This window comes from Protobothrops mucrosquamatus, unplaced genomic scaffold (genome assembly GCF_001527695.2).
Source record: "Protobothrops mucrosquamatus isolate PMUCROS unplaced genomic scaffold, P.Mucros_1.0 scaffold555, whole genome shotgun sequence".
In the NCBI taxonomy this organism is placed as follows: Eukaryota; Metazoa; Chordata; class Lepidosauria; order Squamata; family Viperidae; genus Protobothrops; species Protobothrops mucrosquamatus.
Window position 1 is genome coordinate 402741 of NW_015386858.1, and position 19559 is coordinate 422299.

At 40.4% G+C, this 19559-nt stretch overlaps 1 protein-coding gene across 1 annotated transcript in view; it reads right to left on the reverse strand.

Annotated features, from left to right (window-relative positions):
* The window catches only part of ESPL1 (extra spindle pole bodies like 1, separase), a 42063-nt gene that overhangs the window by 3885 nt on the left and 18619 nt on the right, over positions 1–19559 (reverse strand). Inside the window, exons 11-26 of the mRNA XM_029284385.1 lie at positions 18685–18819; positions 16620–16739; positions 15303–15474; positions 13802–13930; positions 12767–12923; positions 12243–12352; positions 9924–11074; positions 7754–8138; positions 6264–6416; positions 4783–4996; positions 3873–4051; positions 3148–3275; positions 2938–3060; positions 2178–2333; positions 1865–2038; positions 1383–1487 (exon numbers count right to left, since the gene is read on the reverse strand). Of these exons, the coding sequence (XP_029140218.1) occupies positions 1383–1487; positions 1865–2038; positions 2178–2333; positions 2938–3060; positions 3148–3275; positions 3873–4051; positions 4783–4996; positions 6264–6416; positions 7754–8138; positions 9924–11074; positions 12243–12352; positions 12767–12923; positions 13802–13930; positions 15303–15474; positions 16620–16739; positions 18685–18819 (3591 nt within the window). The remainder of the gene's footprint in view (positions 1–1382; positions 1488–1864; positions 2039–2177; positions 2334–2937; positions 3061–3147; positions 3276–3872; positions 4052–4782; positions 4997–6263; positions 6417–7753; positions 8139–9923; positions 11075–12242; positions 12353–12766; positions 12924–13801; positions 13931–15302; positions 15475–16619; positions 16740–18684; positions 18820–19559) is intronic.

Sequence of the window (19559 nt, forward strand, 5' to 3'; positions counted from 1 at the left end):
TTACCTTCGGGACCGCCTGCTGCCTCAGATTACCTCCCACCGGCCGATACGCTCCCACAGAGAGGGTCTCCTCAGGGTGCCGTCAGCCAGACAGTGCCGGCTGGTGACCCCCAGGGGGAGGGCCTTCTCGGTGGGAGCCCCCACCCTTTGGAATGAACTCCCCCCAGAGATCCGGGTGATTCCGGATCTCCCCTCCTTCTGCCGCGCCCTCAAGACGTGGCTTTTTAAGCAGGCAGGACTAGCCTAAGTATTACTTTTAATTAGTTTTCTATTGGTTTTAAAGGATACTAATTGGCCTATTGCAATATTTTATTTTTATTGATTTTAAAATGTGATATGTTTTTTGTATTTGTTTACTTGTTTTTAACGGGCTGTAAGCCGCCCTGAGTCCGTAAGGAAAAGGGCGGGGTAGAAATCCAATAAAATCAAAAAAAAAAATCAAAATCAAATCCTTTTTAGTTTGCATGCTGGCTTTCTCAAGTCAAGGAACTGAGTTTTTAGAGTTACAGAAATTATGCTAGCTTTCTTTACTCAAAACAGCCCAATAGCTCTACTTAGGCCGGCAAAGAGGGCCTTATGAGGATCCCATTGGTTGAAGAACTCTGTCGGGAAGAGCCTTCTCTGCTGCAGTGCCCACCCTTTGGAACATCCTGCCCTCCAAGGTAAGATCTGCCCCCAATCCCCTATCCTTCCATAAGAGCCTAAAGACCTGGCTCTGCAAATTGGCTTGGGGACCCAATGGAAAAATTCAGCTCTAGAGATGGCTGCTAGATTGACAGCAAACTCTACCTCCCCTCCCCTATAAAAAAAGATGTGCCCATCTTTTTAATCGTCATATCGACATATTTTCTTTGTCTTCTTTTTCCTTGTTTGTTTGATTGTTCTATTATTTTACTTTTCTTTTGTTTAAATTTCCGTTTTATTTATTTCATTTTTTATGGTTGTGAGCCATCTAGAGTAGCAAGATAGGCGGTAAATACATTTAATAATAATAATGATAGTCTCACCCAGTATCAGAACTAAGTGACTCTCAATTTTTGTTTGTCCATCAGAACTAATACAAATCAGAGACTGAGGTTTTGATGCTAATAGCACTGGCCAGCTTAAGTGAATGGATCTTCCTTGTCACAGAGGAAGCAAAGAAATGGGTACTATCTCCTAAAAAGCTCCCCAGATTCTCGCAACATAGTGTCTCCTAGCATTTGTTAAGCACTCCTTTTCCCTCTGGACTTCAATGATGAGGCAGAAATCTAAGATGCCAAAGAACTGTTATTTAGTTATGACAGTGTTAAAGTTGCTATTAAATGCATCAGTAAAGGGTGCTGAAAAAGAACATATCTGAGTCAAGCTCTCAGCTTCCAGAAAAGTAACAGATGCCTCACCTTTTTCATAAGTGAGTAGCTAAGCAGAAAGTGTAGAGATGGTAATCGGGTTATTGACTGGTTTCTTAAACATGGTATGTTTTCCCAGGGAAGCTTCTGGAGATGCTGCAAAGAAAGATCAAGTGTTCAGTTCCCCTTCCATAAAACATTTATTGGTTGAAGCAAGTCAATAATATGGTAAGTTACTGGACCAATCCTGGAACGCTTAGAACAGACATGTCAAACTCGCGACGTCACGCGACATATCGGAGCTTTTTCCCTATTGCCGGCAATGGGGTGGGCGCAGTTTCGTCGTGACGCGTCCGGCCCGCAGTTTGACACCCCTTGCTTAGAAGATTGGGATATTTCATGACGATTCTTTCTACATGTTTCTATGGGAAGAGAATCCAGGCAGCAGCCTCTTGCGCAATACAAGAATGCTGCCCCGAGGTTGCCATTTGCTCATCCCTGTAGTAAAAGAGCATGGTTCCATCATTACTCACTTTATCCAGCACAAGCACCAAGTGGCCCCTTGGTGCCTGGCCAGTGTATAATTTCAGTTTGTCCACTGTCTCCTGTAGAAGGCTCAGGGCTCTCTCAGGTTGAGCTGGGTGAAGGCCCCGTACCAAGTGCTCTACAAGTTGTGGAGTTAACAAATGGGATCCAGCCAGTATGACCTATCAAAAGAGAAAAGAAATTCCCATATCTGGGGCTGTCTGATATAATAACCTGATATAATAACGGATCATCCTGTTGAAGACAAGTTATACCTGGCTAACCTCACTTTCTACAGTCAAAGCCTGACCATCTCCTCACCTTGAGCAAAGCTATATCAACCTTTTCACAACCACATTCTCTGAGATGTGTTAGAAGATGGGAGGCTTCTTCCATTAAGCTGTCATTTTCACAGGTTGGTAGTAGTGCAATCTTCCAACAGCTCAGCACATGTATCTCCAGAGAATCCATCAAAGCCTGTGAAATCAGAAAAGTCCTTTTAACAAAGGGGGGGGGGGAGAGAGAGAACAGCACAACAGTGTGGTTTGGAGGATGCTACCTTTGACCTGATTCTGATTCCTACCAAAGGCAGAAAGCTGTAAGAGTGCATTACATGTGTATGGGCATTATTGGGGAGGGAGAAGAACTTGAAAGAACAGAGCATGAAGGAATCAAATGTGATTGCACAATCAAGACAGCAAGTCGTCCTGATAGTCTTGATCTCCTCTTCCCATTCTTTCTGTTGATGCCAACTCAGAAAGTTTTAAGCTTGTCACTAGCTCAGCTTTGTCCAACACATGCCTTTTACATGTGCTTAGATTACTAATCTCATCTTCTCAGCACAATCTATGTCCAGAGGATCATGGACATAAAGGTCAGCATTATATACCTTGAAAACTATAGAGCAGAGATGAAGCCACATGAAGCCAAAAGGACCTCAAACTGCAAATTTTAATTTGACTGAAGGAGGAAAATAATTTTAATATATGCAGAATAAATGTACTAAATTGGATTAATTTAGTCTACTAAATTAAGGGTTGATCTAAAAGAGAACCATATGCTATAGGAAAGCAGACCGCACCATCATTCTTTTGTCCAATGCTATCCGGCCAGTCCACCAATCCTCTTTCTCTGTAAAATTTGAGATCTCTTTTTGTTTTTGCAGGATGGCTTCAAATTCACTTAGAGCTGCACTTAAGGAGACCTGAAAAAACATCAAAAGGAATATTATGAAGCAAAACATGGCCTAAATCCAGAAACTTAGCATTCAAATTCTCCTTCTCGCTCTTACCTTGGCGTGCAGAGTCTGTATCTGGATGTTCACAGGGATAGCACCTTTCTCTAACCTTGTCAATAAGAGGATGTCCCCCATGGTCTCTGGCTGGGTGCTCACCAGAGTCATTATGCACACTGTGACTCCTAAGGAGGAGACAGGAAGACTCTTAAATAAGTCAATTGAAAAGAGAAAATGTAACGAGAAAATAATATCTTATTAAAACCAGACTTTGTTTGCCAAAGCATAACACAGGCCTTCAAGCCATCATCCCCGCTCATCACTCTACTCCTTTAAGCCTTGTACTTTTTAGCCCTCAAAAGGTCAGAGTAATTTAAAAAAAGCCAATTAATGGTTGAGAAAAAAGGGCAGGACAGAACTCAGCTCACCTAACCCTCTGATCACTTAGCAGTTTTCCAATTCCTACTTCCAAGCTCCAAATTCCTAATGTAATACATCCAAGAGAATTGAATAACCTGTACTGGTGGATGGGCAGCCTAGTAGTGTCCATACACTTTTTTTATTATAATTTCCCCAGATTTCTTCTATTGGTCTTACTGATTGGGCAAATGGAAAGTAAGTCAAAACATTTGCAGTGCATCAGATTGTTGCTAAAAAAAATGCTGACAAAGAGCACTCATTTATGAGCCTCTTTATGACTGAGAACTGTCTTCCTTTTCAGAATGGTGGTACTTACCAACCACAATCAAAATATGATTCCCTCTTACATATCAGTCACATACCAGGGGGGATTTCCTGCAGCCCTTCTCTGAATTTCTTAGTTTCCAACTCTGTTGAGTTGGGGCAACTGAACTCAAAGGCATTCTGAAGTTCTAAGAGGTGCTGAAGCTGAGAATCTGCTTTTCCTTCTTGCAGGGTGAGTGCCTCCAGTTGCTTGGCCACTGATGTTTTTTTCATTTTGCTAAGGAGGAAATGGAACACTAAGATTATTAAGACATTCTTAAAATATGTCTCTGCTTTATTGCAAAAATATGCTTTCCCTTCTGTAGATGTGACATACGGTTACTGATGAAGACAATAATCTTAAAGACAGTTCTAAAATTTTCATGTTAGTCACAGAAGTCTACTCCACCTTGACAAACCTGATTGGAATGTCTATTTATTTATTTGAATGTATTACCCACCCATTTCCAGTGGGCTTATTTAAGGAAGTATTACTATTTCATTTACAGTTTGGACTGTGCAAGTTTTGTTCTGAATTCTAGGCCATGAAGTTTTGCAAGCTTCCAGTTCATTTAAAGTTCAACTAAAAGCTGGGATGGGAAACAAGTGCATTCAAGCATCAGGGGAACTTCAAATATATATCCACAGGGAGGCTACCCACTGCATGATTTACTAATCTACTTTCCAGAACATTCACAGTAATAGACAGTTCAGCTGCATCTCTTGCAACTTTTCTTCCATTTGGTTTAAAATCACAGCAAAATCCCTGAAAGAGGCTGTCTGATAGTACTTTCACGAACTCCTGTTCTGGGATTATCTCCTTCCAATGAGAAGCCTTGTTCAGATCCACCAGCATGGTGAATAAGGATAGGATTGTTTGGTGTCATTTTTACATTTTTGCACTTGCCACGCTCATCAAACTGATAGAGAACATGTTCCCATTTCCCCCCTCCATCACCATGAACTTACTTGAGCTTTTTATGAATCATGGTCATCTTCTGATGACGAAGAGTGATAGAGACTGACTCAGAAACCAGATAGGCAGTAGCAATGGGGTCCCGGTTCCCAATACACAGCGCCATGAGTTGACAGAGATGGTTGTAGAGGGCACCCAGTGGATAATGGGCAATTGAATGAAAAGCGGCTTGCAGGGAGTCGTAGACTGAGTCCATGGACAAGATGTCTGTAATAATGCAAGTGAGGGAAGAAAAATAAAACCTGAAAGTCAGTGAAAACCTGAATGCAGTTATGTTCAGATTAGTCAGTCTATTTCATAATCGAGCAGTGTTAGTTCTCTTTTTGAATTTGCAATATTAATCTATTTACCCAATTTCTCTAGCCACGGTTCCCTCTCCAAACGTGCTGGAATTCAACTGTCATAATTCCATGTCAGCATGGTAGGAACTGAATGCAACACATATGGACTACACCAGCCAGAATACATTCAGAAATAAGTTCTAATTTCATAAAGCTCCATTTTTATATCTGCATTCCACATCCTTCTAGTAGCTCAAGCCAGGATAGATAATTATTCTTCATTTCCCGTTTTTAACATTACAAAACTCTACAAGGTAATTTAAAGTACATCCTCTGCAGGCAGGCAACTAGCATTTCAGTAAATTTAAAATATTTTTTCTCAAGTAACCAATTCTATTCCCGTGTTTGTCATGGGGAAACAAATTTTACTTTTTCTCTTGTTAGCATGAAATCCATTTTGACTTGAGTCATGTCTCCTTAGCTGGTTTGCCTATGGCTATCATGGAAAATTCCCTAACCATGTGGAGCCATTAGGACATTTCTAATGCCCTTTGCTAACCAAACAAATTATTAAATATAAGGCTGAATTGGGTGGACTTAGATAAGCCATCTCTTTTTTGTTTTAATCCTGTTTTACAGCCCTACAATCTATACTTTCGACATCCAGAAAATTTATTTATATCTCAATATTATTAAGTCGGTACCAGGAAAGCAGATAATTTGTTAGTAATCTAAGAATTCTGAGTCATGAGCATAGCAAGTATAGGCTGAAATTCTATGGATTTTTGCTTAGGGAAACTTCTGAGTAAAGCCAGCTTGCACAAATGACTGCTGATATTCTAACTCAGCCTTTCCCAGCCAATGCCTTCCAATGACGCTTAATTTCTCATCAGCCATAGTCAGTACAACTAATGGCTATGGGACCATCAGAAATTACATCTAAGGGCACTATTCTAGAAAAGATCCCTAGGCAATAGATTGAACTTGGTCAACTGTAGCAGTGAAAACTAGGATAGAAATTTAAAAATAAATGATCCAGAAAAATATCAGAATTCAAACTTCTCTGTTTAAAAAAAAATGCAAGGGTTTTCATGCAGTATATTGTGGAAGCCATAGTTCAGGTAAGTCTTTCCAACAATAATATAATTTTTAAAGGAAGATTTGAGAGAAAACAGATTTGAACGGCTCTTTACCAGCCGGTGCATCTAGCGAAGAGGCAAGTACGTGCAAGTTGAAGGGATCTTCCAAAACTTTCTTCTCTGTAGCTGAAAATCCTCCCTGTAAGACAGTGCCAAAGTCTCTCCGAAGGACCTCCTGATCTTCTGTCCTTGGTTGTCCTCGAGTTTCTGCAGAGGATAAAGAAACAGAACACCAAAACTTTTCCATCTTGTCCAAATATTGACTTTGAGGCTATCATCATAATCTATGCCTTCGTTGTAATTCCACAAAGACTACAAACTCAACAGTTGATGCCTACTGGTGTTAAGTCAGGGCTGCTGATGATATGTTAATCTGGACAGTAAACATCTAGAAACGGTTGATTTATGGATTTACTGTGCATCATCTATGTGGGCTATAACTGACTTCAGCCTGCAAATCCACAGTAAATATACTATGTTTTCCCGAAAGTAAGACCTAATTCGAAAATAAGCCCTAGCTTGATTTTTTGGGGGTGGGTCTAATACAAGCCCTACCCAAAAATAAGCCCTAGTTTTGGGGTGAGGCGCACACCTAAAAATCAAGCTAGGGTGGGGGTGGAGCTTGCCACTGCAGTCAGGCCTGCCATGGATCGATCTGTAGGTTGGTTCTCGGCTGCACAGGCCTTCCGGAAAGGTCTCTGATGGCGAAATGCAGGCCTGAACTCCATTCTCAGCTGCAGAATGAAGTTGATCCTTTGGCTGCAGAAGCAGTGGGTCAGCTGGGTGGGGCTGTTGATGCCACCACCACGAGGTGTGTGGAAAAGACACACACACCCCTGAAAATAAGACCTGATGACTCTTTTGGAGGAAAAAACAACAACCAAGTCTTATTTTCAGGGAAACACGGTACTTGAAAGTAAGGAGGCTTCTGCTCAGGCAAGTTGAAATATTCAGCTACATGATATATGATGCAATCTCAGTGGACAGAGATGATAATACTGAGCCTCATAAAAAATCAATTTTTACAAATCCCAAATAGAAATTTTAGAATGTTTAGAACATTTCCTTCCTTACTTGGCTACCACAAATGTTGGGCCAGGCAGACAAGAAGAATTTAAAGTAAGCAGGAAGTTGGAATCAGAAATCAATACTACTTCCAATGGTAAATTTTGGATGTAAGTCAACAGATTTTTTTCTGTTGACTTCTTTCCTTCCTTGTTGCCTTTACGTTTTCCCAAATACCTTAAGAATTTGCGTTTAACAGATCTCCCCACCCACTGGAGCCCAGTATGTGCTGCGCTTCAAAGCATAAAGGACAAGAAGGGAAAGAAGGAAGCAGATGGGGAGAAGAAGAGACTGACAGAAATGATGTATCCTCCAGTTCCTTAGGTCAGATGGGGCTTATTTATATCCCTACAATCACAGCTCCATTTCTTATTTCCCATTTCTGTCTCAGTGTTTTGCATTTTTGTTGATATTAATATGAATCTGCAGTCTGCTCGGCCCTTGATTTTTGCTTGCCATTTTCGTAACATAAAGCCTACCTTTAACAGGTTTCTCATCAGAACCTCGCAAGACTTCAATGTTGTCTTCTGAACTCTCCTTGTTTGTCTTTAGAATCTCTTTCTTTTCTCCTCCTCCTTGATCTTCCTGATGAATTTTCTCCTTGGAAGCTTTCTGGATTTCTTCTTGCTTTTCTTGTCTAGTGCGTCTCCTAGTACTTGGCCTCCCAAGCTGGGGATTTACCATTTTGGAGCACTCCTGTGAAGACCCAGCACTGCACTTCTCTATTTTAGCTGGTTTTCTGTTAGATGCTAGTCTCCGTCCTGTCCTGCGAGTAGCAGCCATTGGTTCATTCTCAACACAGAGCTGGGATTCTGGCCCTGCTTCTGGATGGCCTTCAGCATCGCTGTCATCGCTGAAGGGAATCTGGGGATAACAAAGGGATGGGATTTCTCATTTTCTTGGAAAAGAAGGCGAAGGGAGAAGCAGGGATGGTAAGAGTACAGGGTGGCCCAAAAGAGTCAGAGATGGAGGGAGTTAGGTGAATAGGTGGGTTTGAAGTGGAGGCAAATGCTGCAAGGTAGGAAAAGCATGAGGTCCTCACCTAATGACTGTCAAAACCACCATCACTAAGCAATGCAGTCATGTGATGTTTTGCCTAATGATTTCATCGCTTAGTGATGGATATTCTGGTCCCAATTAGGATTGTTAAGCAAGAAATGCCTGTGTTTTAAAAATTTAGAAACAAAGAGATTTGTATGCTTTTCAAGTACCGTGTTTTCCCCAAAATAAGATCGGGTCTTATATTAATTTGCTCCAAAAGACACATTAGGTCTTATTTTCCAGTTAGGTCTTATTTTCGGGGAAATAAGGGACTAAATGCTTCCGTCTGGCTGACGATCTTAACTGGGGTTTATTTCTGGGGCAGGGCTTATATTACGAGCATCTTGAAAAATCACGCTAGGGCTTATTTTCCAGTTGCATCTTATTTTTGGGGGAAACACGATAGAATAGGAATAGGAATTTTGCATTCTTGGCCTCACTTAGGCATGAAAGCCAGCTAGAAGACTTTGAACCAGTTGCTCTCTCTCTCTCAGCCCAACCTACTTCATTGGACTGTTGGTGTGGGGAAAATAGGAAGCTGGAATATTAGGTATGTTAAGTGCCTTGAGTTGACCAAAATATATTTTAAAATGTTGGGATAAAAATCTTAAAATAATAACTAAAAAGGGACATGAGAAGACAAAGTATTACATGGTCAGTACATTAAAAAAAACAGCAGGCAAAGCAGATAATAATAAGACCTGGCAATGGCTAAGAGTAGGAAAGCTGAAGAAAGAGGTGCTAATTCTGGCTGCACAAGACCAAGCCTTAAGAACAAATGCATACAAAGCTGGAATTGAGAAGACAGTAACAGACAGTAAGTGCCACTTCTGCAAAGAACCTAAAGTAGACCACCTAGTTTAGCTGCTGCAAGATTGCACAGACTGACTATAGGCAACAGCATGACAAAGTAGCAACAATGATGCATTGGACAATATGCAAGAAATACCATTTGTCTGCAAGCAAGAACTGATGGAACCACAAAATAGGGAAAATAATTGAAAATGGAAGAAGCTAAAGTGCTCTGGGACTTTAGAATTCAACAGACAGGCACCAGCTATATAATACCTCAGATTTAACAACTGTTGATCAGAAAGACCAAAAAAAAGAGCTGACGTGGCAGTACCTGGGGACAACAGAAGAGAAAGAACTAGAGAATATAACAAACATCAACATTTGCCTGTCCCAGGTCTTTGGGAAGGGCTCGATAGGTTGATAAAAATGCCAAATTTAGTCTAAACAATTCAATGGGCCATTAACTTGTCATCCTGGTTAACCACTGGTTAAGGTTCTTGGAGGTTTTGAGACCACCACTATATCAATACGCATAAGGATTACTGATGTAATGCATTTGCAATTAGTAACTCATATATTTTTATCAAGCCAACCTGCAAGAAGCACATACATGATCTATATTTGCATGAAGTAGAAATTCTTTTTTCATCCTTGTATGGAAGAAATTATCTCTAAAACAAGCTTGTATCAAGACATATATATGCACCAGCTAAGCAAAATATCCTTTTGTTTTATTAGAACATCTTTATTCATTAGCAAGGTCAAACATCCTTTAATTGCATAGTACCCCACTCCTTATGTTAATTAAGTTACCTTAATTCGGCATTTCATTCTCCTGGTTACTTTGGGAGCTTTTGGAAGTTCAGTGGTCAGTTTTGGAGAGGATTCCTCAAACACCACAAATGGAGCCTTGTGAGTTGTGATGGACCTGGCACTTAAGGACAGGTTTTTCTTGGAGACTGGAAGGGATTTTTGTGCTGGGGTACAGAAGGATTCAGTAGGGGGCTTAAGAACAATGAAAGGAGTGTCTGAATCAGAGTCACCAAGGGCAAAGGGGTCATTTGGGTTGACCACAGGCCGAGATTTGGTCCCTTGGATTCTCTTAGGCTTTGATTTTGAGACAAGTCCTGGTTGCTTCTTTGTTCTGCTTTTCCGAGACATTTCATAAATTGTATTGAAAGTCTCTTCTGTTGTTGTTCCCTGCTTGATTTCTTGGTCTCCAGTAAGAGGCATTGGGGACTTCCACGACCAAGTACTAGACAGGATATTTTCTGTATAACTGTCTTGTCTGGAGGTGAGAACAGAAATTGCAGCCACAGCTCTGGCAATTAGTAGTTGGGCCCTGTAGTATTCAAGTTCAAGCAGTTGAGGCCCCTTGGAGGAAAGAAAGGTCAACCCCTTCTCGAGAAACTGCCAGAGTTTCTTCCCTGGTGTCCTGCTGTTCATGCTTTGCTTTGTCAGTAGCACGTAGGTGTGGGCCACGAGACCATCAAGGAGCCCAATGGTGGATTGACATGGACCAACAACTTTCTTCTCTTCCTGCTGAGATACATGTGCTACCACATGGGCGATCCGCCGAGCCACAGTGGCGCATCTTTGCAGAATGGCCTCAAGGAGATGAAATCCTTCCACTCTATTCCCAAAGGTCAGCTCTCCATCTACAGAGATGATCAACCAGCGGAGGCAGATGGTGGAGAGGAACACATCAGAACATAGCAAACAGCAGCACTTATCTGAGTGGTTCAGGAAGCTGGGCTGTTTCTTCAGCTTTGGCCTCAGTACTGGTGAAGTAGTTAAAGTCTTCTGCACAGGGACTGTATCAATGAATTCAAGGCAGGCTTCTTTCAAGAATGACTGTTCTTCCTCGGGAGACTCCAACTGCAGGCTTTTGGGCTTCTTGCCCTTAGGGCCTCCTTTCTTGGGCTTGATTTTCACTTTCTCCTTTCCTTCTTTGGTTTCAAACACTAGCAACAAAAGAGAAAGGTTCATTTAGTAATTTCTCCCCCTTGCAATGAACTGAACAAAATGAAAATTCTATAACCTTTTGTTAAATGCTTAACACGTTTACTATTATTCTAATGTATTTCCTCCCACTAATCTTGACAGACTTGCAAAGATTCTCCTACTCTAGGGAAGACCTTTTCAGAAACCGATTCTGAGTAGAACTCATTGTCAAAGTTTGGGTCAAAAGATGCCTAGCCCAATTATTTGGGCTCCAGATTAGAGAAGTACAAAGAGCAATTATGTAAACACCAACTTATGTAAACACCAAACACCTGAAAGAGAGAAGGGAGTGAGGAAAAAAAGTCAAGACTCAATCACATTTAACTTCTTTGGCTAGTCATAAAAAACAAATCATTTCACCCAAAAAACTATGTGTAAGTTCTAAAGAAAGTAAGTTCAGGTCTAAAGTCTGAAAAAACTGACCAATGTACCTTTTTTTCAGAAATAATTTAAGTAATGAAATGCTGGTGGAAGCAAGACAGAAAAAAAAATTGGTTATTTTTGACCAAACAACTCGGTTTTGTCATGGGCAAAACTGTCCCCAGTTTTGTTCCTGATATTTACTTCTGTTGTGAAGATTACTGAAATTTGAGCACAAATCTTAAGAACAGGCTCTCAATTTATTGATTCATAATTTGACAATGAATCCTGTCCTGCAAATTCTGGATTCCTTTGCACAATATGGGCTAATGGAATATGGCACCGCTCATCAGGAGGATAACATAACATAGTTCTTCCCTCACCAACACTTGCTCTTTTTTTTTTTAAGCCTTCATTATTCCTGAAACACAGCTTAAATAAATTGCAGCCTGAAATGAAATACAATCTACCGACCTGGAACCTCGGCTGCTCCAAGTAAGACTGAATTTTTAACAGAGTGGTTGATCAACCCTTCAAACCAACATGCTGCTTGCAACAAAAAGCCCTTTGCTCTGCCATGATTTTTGTTGTTTTTAATGCTTTAATGTGTTTAGTTTAATAGTTTTAATATGGTTTTATATGTTGTTTTAACTTTTGATTGCGAGCTGCCCAGAGTTGGTTAGAAAATGGACAGATATTTAAATGACTTAAATAAATAAATAAATAAATAAATAAATAAATAAGTTCAACCCTGCTTAGATTTACCACCTGTGCCCGATTCAAGAAGAAAGGAGACCTGCTCAAGATCTGAGGCACATAGATCCAGATTGTTGCGCTGGAGCTCCAGCTCACTCTTCAGAACCAGAAAGCAAGCACACCTAAGAAGAAAAGTTAAAAAAAACCACCTGGTTATCCTCTGTAACAAGATGGTATCCTTCATTGTTTCAGTGGGTTTAGCGGTCCAGTTAGTCAACATTTCAAATTTTTGACTTGCAACTGGAATTCACTAATAGATGCACCCAACCTTACATACACCACCCACAATTCCTTTGAAATCATTCATAGTCCTATTGTTAGCGTTATTCTTGCTGTAATAAGTAATAAGAGCAACAATAACAAGTATAATGTTTTATGAATCCCAATGTATTTTAAATGATTAGTTCTATATGTCAAGGCAAACCGGGAACTCAGAAATCCTCTATGTTTTAGTGAAGGGTTAGAAGTTCATTTTAATTCAAAGTCTGTAATTTCCCATAATTCTGCCCCTTTTGTTTTATCTGCATGTTTCTTACCATCGAATGGACTGCACCTTCATGGAAATTTTGAGTGTTTCCAGGCAGAAAGCTTTGGCTTCACTTACAGTCTCAATCTTGCTAAGGAGAGACACAAAACGCTCTGAACAAACAAACATATCTGCCAGCACTTGCCATTTCTGCACCAGGTTATCACCTGAGAAGGAAGAGAGAAACAAAAAGGGAAGGGAAACACTTTAGGTGGAGGTGGCAAAGATGAGCATAAGCTGAGATATTAAGTGGTTCTGTTGGTGAAAAATATAAAGCATTCTGGAACATGAGCAAAATTCCCCTTAGCTCACAGCTGGGTCACATAATACCCATTTTTGAAATTCCATAAAGTCTCTTCCAGTCATTATCAAAAATAAGTTGTTTGTGCCATTTTGAAGCCAAAATATGTTATAATTATGGTACATACTTTGCAGATAGATAGGTTAACATACTAAATGAAACTCCAAAACCACCAAACCTTTCCCCAAAGCTAGGAAAAAGAAAGGAAATAGTTGCCTGGATATGTACAGTCCTTCCACTTTGCATCATCTCCAAATCTACTCTGGTATTTATTTTTCCCTAAATGTTAAGTTTACCCAATAATTATTGGTTTAACCAAAACAGACATACAAGGCAATTACTAAATATAAAGTAATCGTAGTTAAATGTGAAACAGGGCAGGCTCCCTCTGCAATATAGTGGTACCTTGATTTTTCACCATGACTTTTCAGATTTCTAAAAATTAGGTGAGCATTACCCACATATTCTTAAACCTACTTTTTAAAATATGCAAACTTAGTAGAGCAAATGGAGCAAGAGAACAAAGAAGCAAGCAATGTGATTGTCGACCCTTTCTTTAAATCCTTAGAAAAGGGAATTTTATCACTAAGGAGTTGCCAAACGTACAGTGTACAAAAATATTTTTTCAGTCTTTATACTATGCAAATTTAATTAAAAAGCCATAGATAGCTAATAGCTTCAAGATCACAGGCTTTTAGCCACAGCGAGAGTTCTTATACACTTAAAAAAACAATAATAATTTACCATGATCAATAAACGGATGTTCAAGAGACTCTTTTGTTGATGCATCGCTGGTAATGAGTGAAAAGGTCAAGAGGATGCTACGGTACAGTCTGTGTGCATCACTTAGAGCCGTTTCAGGCGTCTTCCATCCTGCACGGTAGAAGAGAAAAATATTACATTCTTCAAACACTGTGGCTTTGAGAAACTTTTCTCAAGAAATCCATGTAATGGGATCTCTGTGTTGTTGATATTTCTGAGGAGTGTTATAAGTATTGTTGAGGACCGTTACTCCCAACCTGTGGCTTAGGACCATAGCTGTAGACACTCTTTAATTTCTGCAAACACTAAAATTAAGAACACAACTTAAATAAACAAAATCCCACAAGACTATTCTTCCTTTTAGTAATTTATTTAATTTATATTTTATTTGGGAGAGCAGTGTCTGCCTTTAGATCATAACATACAACACTGTCTACAGGTACATATGAAATCCACACACTAAACCCTAATCACAAGAATGCAACCTACAATATTTTCCAAGATTACATATTTAAGAAATAAGCTGGTTTTCAGAGCAGTAAATCCAACACTACAGTTTTCCAACCTTCTGAGGATCAAAAAGGCCATTCAATGAAACAGTGAAGCATTCCAGAAGCATTATTTTTTGGGAATTTTATGGGACAGAATGAAATTATTTGTAAACCCCTTTCCAAATACCCCAATTTTTAACATTTGATGGATGAGAATGGGAGCTGAAAGCTTCCAGGAGACAAGACCCATTTCTTACTCTTTAACCATCTATCTTCCCCTGCAAGATGAAGAGAAGGACGAGGGGGGGACATGATAGCAGTATTCCAATATCTCAAGGGCTGCCACAAAGAAGAGGGAGTCAGGCTATTCTCCAAAGCACCTGAGGGCAGGACAAGAAGCAACGGATGGAAACTAATCAAGGAGAGAAGCAACCTAGAACTAAGGAGAAACTTCCTGACAGTTAGAACAATTAACCAGTGGAACAACCTGCCTCCAGAAGCGGTGGATGCTCCAACACTGGAAGTTTTTAAGAAGAAACTAGACAGCCATTTGTCCGAAATGGTATAGGGTTACCTGCCTGAGCAGGGGGTTGGACTAGATGACCTCCAAGGTCCCATCCAACTTTATTATTTTTATTATTATTATTATTATTATTATTATTATTATTATTATTATTATTATTATTATTATTATTATTATTATTATTATTATTATTATTATTATTATTACTATTAATGCAGCTGCTCTAAGAACGTAGAGCAGTCATCTATAATTCTGCTTTTTGCTCCATATGCTCTAGGTTTGAAAGTCAGTTCTCTAGGTTTGGAAGTCAGTTTCTGAACCAATTGAGGAACTTAAAAACTATAGGGTAAAACTTTCTCCTTGGATGGATTGCACTGCCATTTTACAGTGTGCTTCAGGTTCTTTACCTATAAAGTATGAAGCATATTGCATATGAAAGAAAAAAGGGAACACAGATTTTCACACTCACCTTGAACAGAGAGCTTTTGCCGGAGTGTCAGTGGGAGAATGGAAGAAGGTAGGATAAGATAAGCAGCAGTTAGCTGGAGAGCACTGGCTCGCAGCAGATACCAGACCTTGGAGGATCTTTGCAAAGCTGGATTTTGAAGGATTCCTACTAATAGATTGAGGCCTTCTTCAATCTGTTCATCAATAGAAAAGAGGAAGAAACATCAGTTGCTAAGAAGGTTGTTCTCCATTCTGGAAACTAGCCATCCGTTTTCAGTAATTCATTGTTCGGATTGCAGGTGTTTTGCCAACTCCAGAGAAATTTCTTGAGAATCCACAAAGTGCAGATTGTATCCAATATTTTTTAGTAGATTGAATAAATAAGAAAGGGGACTGGGTCAATTTCTTGCTTTCTGCAATAGTTTGCTTCCCAGAAAGTTGGTCACTTGGGGCCTTTGAAGTGCCAAGCTCATGGTGCCATAAGGAACTTGGTTCCTTATTTTTCTACTAAGCCAGATGGCTGTCTTCTACACCAGTTCTATCATCCAGTGAACGATACTTCTTGTTATCCAGGAGAAAAACCTTATATATCATTGCCGGCTTGAAAATATTTTTAATAATCTTTTCATAAAAGTATGCCAACAATCTTTCTAAAGGATAAAATGTTAAAAATAGAATAACGTGACCGTGAAAATACTAACAAGATTTACTAACAATTATCACTAAATTTACAATTACAAGCTTACGATGACTATTTGTGCAGTCCTAAAGAATAATGTTTTTTTCATGATTTAACTTCTAGTTGTTACTGCACAAAAATTCCAAGTATCCCTCACCTCTTCTCAAGCCACTGGGAGGTAGTTCAGCAGCATCTGTAGGGACAGGGTGCAACATTTGTGGTAGAATTATGGTCATTCTAGGTATGGAAGGTGCCGCTGCTATTTATTGTATAGGGAGTCAATTGGGTATTGTATATCTTGAAGACAACCAGTTGATAGTCTAGCTATGACGAATCTCCTTGCCATAAGCATAGCTGAAGAAGTAGTATCTAGGCAAGAAGGTTAACTAAACAAGGTTAACTAACTTTCGATAGCAGAGCCAAATAGTAATATTACAACAGCCTCCCTTTGTGACTCTACAGAAGCAAGATATCCATGTTGCTTTCTAGTATGTCATATGAGATACAACTAGAATCAATGACTATCCTTGACTAGAGGTGAACTCAGCCAATCAAGAACGCTAGATCTAACATAGATGAAGGCCAAGGTACTTTAACATTTTTTTTAGCACACCAGCTTATTAATCCAACACATATAAAAAGGCATTCTACCGCAAATACCTTGCAGTTTGCTAAATACAGCTTGCTATGGAGCACAGCCAATGTTTGATTCATCAGCGAGTAGGAGCTATTATTTCCATCCACATTTTTCAGGCATAGTTCAGCTTCCCTTAAAAGAGTCTAAAAGAAAAGGGGGAAAAGGACATTTTCGGAACAGGTATCCCACTAGCATTTAATATGAGAATGTAGCTAATGATTGAGCATTAGCAATTCATCTCAACAGCCTAAAGCAGGAGTGTCAAACTGCCGGCCCGCGGGCTGGACACATCACCAGGAAACCACGCCCACCCCACTGCTGGCAATGGGGGAAAAGCTCCGATACGCCATGCGACGTCACGAGTTTGACATGTCTGGCCTAAAGACTCTTAAGTTGTGAAAAATCCTTTAAAAGGAGGAGACTGTTCCTCCATATACCTTCCCCTCTAGAACGTAAGGTAGACTTTTCCTCTCGAGAAGCTTATATAATAGAAGTAAAGATGATGCTACAACACGCTCTACGTGGTCCTGCCTTTGAAGACACCCCCCAGAAGCTTCAACTGGTCCAGAATGCAGCGGCAAGAGCAGTAATGGGCATGTCTTGGTATGCACATGTAATGCCTATGCTTTGCAAGCTGCACTGATTGTCAGTTTGCTTCCAGGTGTGATTCAGAGTGCCACCTATAAACCCTTACATAGCATAGAACCTTATTTCTTAAGACCACTTGCTTTCCATAGCATTTGCCCAGTCAATCCAATCTGGCAGGGTCGGTGTGCTCTGGGTTTCTTAATTAAACATCATCATCTCTCAGGACCAGGAACTGCACCTTCTCTATAATAGCAGCTGCCCTCTGGAATGAGGTTCCCTGTGAAATCTGAATGGCCTCCACTCTGCTTTTGTTTAGAAGAGCAAACAGGACCTAACTCTCCACCAGGCCTTTGGCAACGAAGAATGAGACCTTTTGCTTCATTCCACTTACCATCTTTTATCTTTTACATCTTATTGATTATATTTTAATTTCTGTATTGATTGTTGTGAACCACTCAGGGTCATTGGGAGACATATGGCAATTTATTACTTTCATGGCTGTCCTAGTTTAATATGAACAAACAAAATCCGGCATTTATAGTCTACTTTCCTCCTTCTTATTCCTCCCTTCATGAAAGACAGGAAATATTCCTTTATGTCTTCTGAATCTGGGTTTTCGCTACACTATGATTTTTTTTTTACACTTTCAATGTTATTTTGTACTATTTAAAAAAAATAAAAAACAGTAAACCAGCATGTGATAACATCAGGAGAAATCCATTAAACTCCATGTTTGTTATACTGGAGGTCATTTTAGCAAACTATGTATTTTGGGTGCCTAAAGTTCAAGATCCAATCCCAGAATTCTCCTGTTGCCGAATTGTAGTTGTATGCAGACCTAAGTGGACCAACAGAATAATAATCGGCTGAATATCTATGGAGATTCTCTGTCATCCAGGTTATGGTTGCCCCAAAGGTGCTTTTTCACAAAACAACTGGACTTTCTTGTTTTTCTTTGAAGATGTTTTGCTTCTCATCCAAAAGAGAGCTTCTTCAGCTCTGACTGGATGATAGGGAATGGAAGAATTTATATTGCTTGCAGGGAGCTGGTCATTTGCATTCTTTTAGAGAGTCGTTGAGGCCATTTGGAGGTTTACCTGTGTCCTCAGGGTCACCTGAGTAGTGCAAATGTGTGTGGAGCTTTCTAGGCTGCAGGATGTTTTTTTGCCTTGTGTCGTTTCAATCGAAGACAGGGGCAGGCAGTTGGGGATGAGTCTGTGTTGTATGCATCTCAAACTGAAGTGCAAATAGTTCCTGTAGTCTGCAATGTTTTCTGGAAATCCATTTATACCCTGCAAGGAATATAAATCCTTCCATTCCCCACCATCCAGTCAGAGCTGAAGAAGCTTCTTGGATGAGAATCGAAATGTCTTCAAAGAAAAACAAGAAAGTCCAGTTGCCTCCTGAAAATGCACCTTTGGGACATAACAATGGGCTATAAACAAAGATATGGGCTTGTGATGTGCCCATATTTGTGTTGTGAATACACCTCATACTCACCTCAGCATAACTGGGACACTCCAGCTGGAGAAGGAGCTTAACTATTTGGCACAAGGCACTGGTTTTCCCAACAAAATCTTTAAGTGCATCAGAAAGAGCTGTTATGAGGAAGAAGCTCTCTATAGCCTCTAGTGGCTGCAAAATAAAAGCAGAATAAAACATTTAGATATATAACTTTGAAGGGGAGGGTAGAACAGGAAATGTAGAGGATGATTATAAGATATGTGGAATAGAGATGACCAGCTATAACATTTTGGAAAGATCTGATGGCCCAAACCTGTTCCTGTAGAACTGAGGTACTGTAGTAAAAGTTGCCAATGTTTAAACAGAAAGATGGTCCTGATGGAGCTTGGGCCATATCCGGAGGATCTAGTCCACGACTCGGCGGAAAATCAGGCGGCGGCCTGGGAGACAACTGCCGCCGCAGCATTGGACCGAGTCGTGCCTTTGTGGCCTCTGACCCGACGTGGATTTCGACCATCTCCTTGGTTTACCGAGGGGCTGAGAGAGATGAAACGTCGGAAAAGACGCCTAGAGAGCAGTTGGAAGGCCAGCCGAACCGAATCCGATCGAGCACAGGTAAGGATACATCTTAGATCCTACCTTGTGGCGATGAGGGTGGCTAGGACTAACTACTATGCCTCACTCATTGCGTCATCAGATAATCGCCCGGCCGCCCTCTTCAGGGTGACCCGCTCTCTCCTTCAATTGGAGGGGGGGGACCCCCTGGAGGGGAGGGCAGAGGATTTTGCGCAGTATCTGTATGACAAAGTCGCTCAGATTCGAGAAGGCTTAGACTCCGACTGGTTGGCCCAGGGGGAGGAGACGGGAGCAGGTCTTGAGACGGTTGTATGGGAGGAGTTTGACTCTGTTGC